The sequence below is a fragment of the Ictalurus furcatus genome, chromosome 7 (genome assembly GCF_023375685.1).
Source record: "Ictalurus furcatus strain D&B chromosome 7, Billie_1.0, whole genome shotgun sequence".
In the NCBI taxonomy this organism is placed as follows: Eukaryota; Metazoa; Chordata; class Actinopteri; order Siluriformes; family Ictaluridae; genus Ictalurus; species Ictalurus furcatus.
In genome coordinates, this window is record NC_071261.1 from 18,194,076 (window position 1) to 18,200,127 (window position 6,052).

The 6,052-nt window shown below is 39.9% G+C and overlaps 1 protein-coding gene across 3 annotated transcripts in view; it reads left to right on the forward strand.

Annotated features, from left to right (window-relative positions):
• zgc:77439 (uncharacterized protein LOC378987 homolog) overlaps window positions 1-5,640 on the forward strand; it is a 5,708-nt gene extending 68 nt beyond the window's left edge. Inside the window, exons 2-8 of one of the 3 annotated variants that reach the window (XM_053629058.1) lie at window positions 524-748; window positions 1,194-1,332; window positions 1,586-1,728; window positions 2,288-2,340; window positions 2,846-2,970; window positions 4,379-4,693; window positions 5,126-5,640. In XM_053629058.1, coding sequence (XP_053485033.1) covers window positions 534-748; window positions 1,194-1,332; window positions 1,586-1,728; window positions 2,288-2,340; window positions 2,846-2,970; window positions 4,379-4,693; window positions 5,126-5,479 — 1,344 coding nt within the window. In that variant the 5' untranslated portion in view covers window positions 524-533 and the 3' untranslated portion in view covers window positions 5,480-5,640. Of the gene's footprint in view, window positions 1-516; window positions 749-1,193; window positions 1,333-1,585; window positions 1,729-2,287; window positions 2,341-2,845; window positions 2,971-4,378; window positions 4,694-5,125 lie in introns of those variants that run through there. The other 2 variants (XM_053629057.1, XM_053629056.1) reach the window with 2 other exon arrangements.
• The last annotated feature ends 412 nt before the right edge of the window (window positions 5,641-6,052 follow it).

Consider the following 6,052-nt stretch of genomic DNA (forward strand, 5'->3'; position numbering starts at 1 on the left):
GTGAATCTTTGTTTGTGAGGAACAGCTTTTGGCCATAATTCTGTAAAATATAGAATTTGACAACATAGCCTATAGAATTGCACAACACGTTAATAATCGTTAGTGACTGTTAACAATAGACAATCTAATAGTCTGTAGCCTGATCTATTTTAATATACAAGGTATATTACTATATGCAGTGTATGTTAATAAGAAGTCTAAATATTGATCAGAACAAACTGTAATTCTTTCTACCTTTCTAAGTATGCAAGGATTGAATAATTTTGTCACTTCTCCAGGACTAGTTAACGTTAAGTACTCATAAGTATTTGGATGACAAAAACGGCCCAAAATGTGTCCTGTAATTAATTCTATACATTGTACACTAATTGAAGCCTTGAGTAATCCAAGCAAAGTGATACCGTGATGCCACGGCATAGACACCTTATCAATGCCTGGTTACATGTCTGAATGTCTTACAATTGCAGTGCAAATCCGTCACGTCAGCAGGGTGTTCACATGCTGTTTTTCCCATCGATCATATGTGTAGGATCATGGCTGGCTTGGACAAGCTGCGCGTGGCCGTGGTGGGCGCAGGAGCGGCGGGTCTGTGCGCTGCGCGTCACGTACTCGCGCGCCAGGACCTGTTCGCACCGCCGGTGCTATTCGAGATCACCAAGAACGTGGGCGGAACGTGGGTTTACGAAGAGCGTGTCGGACATTATGACAACGGTCTGCCCATCCACAGCAGCATGTACAGGGACCTCAGGTGAATGATCTCTAGTGTTGTCTCAGTCTGTGTTCCGACACTGGTGGACAGAGAGGGCTAATTATACACGAATATCTGATTTGTTTCTTTGTTGCAAAATAAATAGCCACATAATGACATTCATGGTTTTTCCATTATATTTTCTCTATATTTCTTAATGCTGAATGGAATTTGTCCAAAAAAACCCCCAACCTATCTCTACAGTGATCATTTATGTGGACATGAGCTACATATGATTCACAAAAACCTCTCAGGGATATGATTTAAGGTCACTCTGTGCTACCCATGTGGTAACACTGCCGTACATGTCTACATATTGCATGAGAACACAAACAGTGCATCATCATTATTTCCCCTAGTCACATTTGCAAATTGGTCTTTATGTGTTGTGCATGTTTTGAAAATGTTCTTTTGGTAAACAGTCATTATTTTCTCCATTTGCCAGAACTAATATTCCCAAAGAGGTCATGTCATTTCCTGACTTCCCCTTCGCAAAGCATCTTCCTTCATTTGTCCATCATACAGAGGTGCGCAAGTACCTTGAGCAGTACTGTGACCATTTCCGTCTCTGGGACCATATCAGGGTATGATTTCAGCACAACCTTTGCCAGTCATCCTGAGTGTGTCAAATGTGCCAAGCAGGCATAACATTTATAAATCAATAGTAGTTTCTTCAATTTGCCATTTATTTGTCCCTTTCCACATTAAGTCCGTCCTACAAGCAGAATTTCTTGCATTTCTATTACATTATTTATTTATTTATTTATTTTAAGTATCATTTGTACAGTCATTGTGTAAACTGTATATATACTTGCACTTCTGAAATCCCTTTTCCAGTTTGGCACGACTGTGGATGCAGTGGACCCAGTAAAAGTGAAGAGTGGCTGGAAAGGTTTGGCATGGAATATCACCAGCAGTGATGGTGTGGACCGGAACAAATCCATCAAGGAGTGCTTTGATGTTGTTATGGTGTGTAATGGGTGTGTATAAACTTTTTACACTTATAGACAGTGATTATAGACAGTCATTTTGATTATAAGACAAATGATAATTCACCAGTGTTTTTGAAATACAATAGATTTTCTTGAAAAAGCAAGAAAAAAAGATTATAAGATAAGAATGTGTGTAATTTTTTATGAAGATATGAGGCATGAGTCATATAAAGAGGTCAACAAATAAGAATGGATCCTAGATGAGTGCTAAAATGGTTGTGGCATGGTTGTAGTGATGTCGGACATACAAATAAAGCAAATGTTGATCAGTTTTAAGCATATCAAATACTATGGCTCAGAAGAGTTAGCTGCTGTAATCCTTTTCAAACAAAATTGTGTTTGTTGCTGCTCCATGTTCTGTAACAAAGACCCGACTCTCATACACTATTAAATCAGAAGGCTGAACGAGCACAATCAAATACATATTGCTTTATTGTTCATTTAAACCTAGAATATTGTGAATATCAAACAACTACTTTAGCGTTTCTTTTAAAAATCAGAGTGAGTCTAAAGTACCTATTTGTTCTCTACTGATTTTAAACACCAGACATTTCTATGACCCGTACATCCCTGCTATACCTGGACTTGGGAAGTTCAAAGGTATGTGTACCTGCCTTTTATGTAATATAAATATCAGTTCATACTTGTTCATTTATCAGTGTCAGCTGCTATCTTGAGTAGCATGTTTTCAGATTGTCACAAGGCCAATTACTGACCAATCAGAAATGCAGATCAAAGCTTTTATCATTGAAGCCATGCCCATGAAGTCTTATCATATTACATAATACCAATGGGCCTTTGATCAATACTTAGAAATGCAATTCTGGCAATAGACTAGGATTTTAAACATACATGTTGTAACAGTTTAAAGTCAATAAAGCACACAAGCCTAACAAATGTTTGTTTAATGTTGTAATTTAAAAGCTTCTGTTTATTTGCAGGGTTGAGTCTGAACTGTTCAGTATCCATGCCCATTACTTTTGGCTTATTCTGTGTTTTGGTAGATGCATATTGTAAATTTATTTCATGTGCAATTTGTGAAGGGTTTTCATAAATTACATTTTTGGAGACCAGAAGTTATGTATGATATGTTGATTCTTGACAGGTATATTGATGCATAGCCATGATTATCGGAGTGCAGAGCCCTTTGCAGACAAGTCAGTGCTGGTGCTCGGTGCTGGTCTTTCTGGACTGGACATTGTTATGGAGCTCGCCAACGTCAATGCTAAGGTCTTTTACTGCATTCTTTTTTTTTTTTTTTAATTGATGCATGCAACATGTTCCAAAAAAGTTGGCACAGGGGCAATTTAGGACTAATAGCGATGTGACAAGTTGAAATAAGAAGGTGATGTGAAACAGGTGAGGCAATCGTCTAATCATAGTATATAAGGAGCCTCCAAAAAAGGGCTAGTCCTTCAAGAGCAAGGATGGGTCGAGGCTCACCAATCTGCCAACAGATGCGTCAGTGAATAATCCAACACTTTGAGAACAACATTCCCCAAAGACAAATCGGTAGGACTTTGGGCATTTCACCTTCTACAGTGCACAATATAATGAAAAGATTCTAGGAATCTGGTCAAATCTTGGTGCGTAAAGGGTAAGGCCGAAAACCACTTCTGAATGCGTGTGACTTCAGATCTCTCAGACGTCACTGTCTTAAAAACCGTCATGAGTCTGTGATGGAGATCCTGATATGGCTCGGGACTACTTTGGTAAACCTTTGTCAGTCAACACCATTCGCAGCTGCATCCACAGATGCAAGTTAAGGCTTTACTATGCAAAGCAGAAGCCATAAATCAACACTGTCCAGAAGTGCCGCTGACTTCTCTGGGCTCGGTCTCATCGGAGATGGACAGTAGCACAGTGGAATCCTGTTTTGTGGTCCGACGAGTCAACATTTCAAATCGTTTTTGGACAAAACAACTGCCGTGTTCTCTGGGCCAAAGAGGAAAAGGACCATCCAAGCTGTTATCAGCATCAGGTCCAAAAGCCGGCGTCTGTCATGGTATGGGGGTGTGTCAGTGCCCATGGCATGGGTAACTTGCACATCTGTGAGGGCACCATTAATGCAGAAAGATATGTACACATCTTGGAGCAACATATGCTGCCATCTAGAGCAGGACAACGCCAAACCACATTCTGCCCGGATTACAAGCGCATGGTTGCGTAAGCAGAGTGTGGGTGCTAGCATGACCAGCCTGCAGTCCTAACCTGTCTCCGATTGAGAATGTGTGGTGCATTATGAAGCACAAAATCAGGCAACGAAGGCCCCGTAAAGTTGCGCAGCTGAAGAAATGTATAATGGATGAATGGGGGAAAATTCTGCTTTCTAAACTTAACCAACTGATGTCTACAGTGCACAAACACTTAATAAGTGTTATTAAAAGAAAAGGTGATGCTACACAGCAGTAAACAGTTGACTGTCCCAACTTTTTTGGAGTGTGTTACAGTCATCAGATTTGAAATGAGTGTATATTTTCAAAAATAAATTCACAAAGTAAAACATCAAATAATGTGTTAATAATGTGTTTTCAATATAGTACAAAGTGAATTGTATTTTCAAACTCTTTTTGTTTGTTTTTTTCATTTTAAATACTGTCCGAACTTTTTCGAATATATGTATATATCCTCTAATCAGGTGATCCTAAGTCATGGTCAGAAGCCCCTGACTTGCCCCATGCCCCAAGGAGTGGAGCAGGCTCCTCCAGTAAGCAAAGTGTTGGAGGATGGCACTCTGGAATTTCAGGATGGGAAGCATGCAGAGGCAGAGGTGTTTATGCTCTGCACAGGCTACAACTTCGTCTTCTCTTTTCTTAATGAGCAAATCGGGGTGCGGGTGAAAGAGCACTTGGTCTATCCTCTCTACAAGTTTCTGATACCTCCTGCCTATCCATCACTGTTCATTGTAGGCATCTGCAGAGCCATATGCCCCTTCCCACACTTCCACATGCAGGTGAGTCACATATACTCTCATTGCCTTTTAACACCAGGAAACAGTCGTAATTTAGGTAGCAACACTTGTTTCACCTTTGAGTGTTCTGCTTGAAGGGTTTGTCAAAATAATAAAAATGGGTTTTAAATACTCTAGTCTCCAATGTCTATGTCATTACTAAGGCAGAGCAAAACCCACGTAGTTTTTGTCACATGAACCACAGATCAATGACCAAATGTGACTCTTCTACATCTTAAAGTCTAAATTAAGTGCTGTATGAGACATGGCTTAGAAGGTTAATAATTGTGTAAAGATGACTTATGATTTCAGTTTTAAATTTTGTATGCCCTAGACCCTGTCATTCTGACCCTTGCATAATTTGATCACATTTTACTTTCCGTTCTCTTCCTACTCTTTCCCCCTCTTCTCCTTTCCCTGCTCTTACTCTATCAGTCTCAGTTTGCCATCTCTGTGCTGGATGGCTCATTCTCCCTCCCCTCACGTGAAGAAATGGAAAAGGACATTGAGTTGGACATGGCTGCTCGTCGAGCTCGCGGTGTCGCCACCCGTCATATTCTGAAACTGGACTCTGAACAGTGGGCCTATAATGACCATTTAGCCCACCTGGGTGGCTTCCAGCCCCTTCCTCGCTACTGGAGCAATCTGTATGAGTCCAACAAAGTTTTCCGTGCACAGGATATGCTCAACTACAAAACCTACAACTACAATGTCCTCAGTGAGACAGAATGGATGGTGAAGAATCTGCAAGGACAACAGATGCAGAGACCACAACTTAAACATATATGATTAGATCAATGAATTTTGCCAGGCACCCTTCAATGAAAAAATTAATGTAGTAGCTTATTGCTATATTTGAGTTACTGTGTCAAACTAGTACACTAGTTACACAAACATATTGTTGTAACTTGCTGTGATAAACAATAAAGGCAGTATAGTGTTTCTTGCAGTCTTGTAGGAAAAAAATTAAAAACAATGTTCTTTTTTTTTTTAGCCTATTAGGCCTGGGATGTGATGCCATGACCGAGTGTATTATTAGTGATCCACCATTTTGGTAGGGTTAGTCAGTCATCTAGTCAGATAGCCAGTGGATATTAAGAGCAGGTAGCATTGCCACCTCACAGCTCCAGAATCCCTGGTTCAATCTTTTGCTCTGATATAATTTGAGTTTTGTATTTACTTTGTCTGCATGTGTTTCATCTAGGTTCTCGGAGTTCCACCCAACTTCCATGCACATTAGTGATAAATTAATAAATGAATTAATTAATGTATAATATCAGGTACAGGTCAAGTGTACATACCAGAAAACCTTGGCTTGAACAACCGTAATCACACTTCGGCTTCTTTTATCTGTGGCATAAT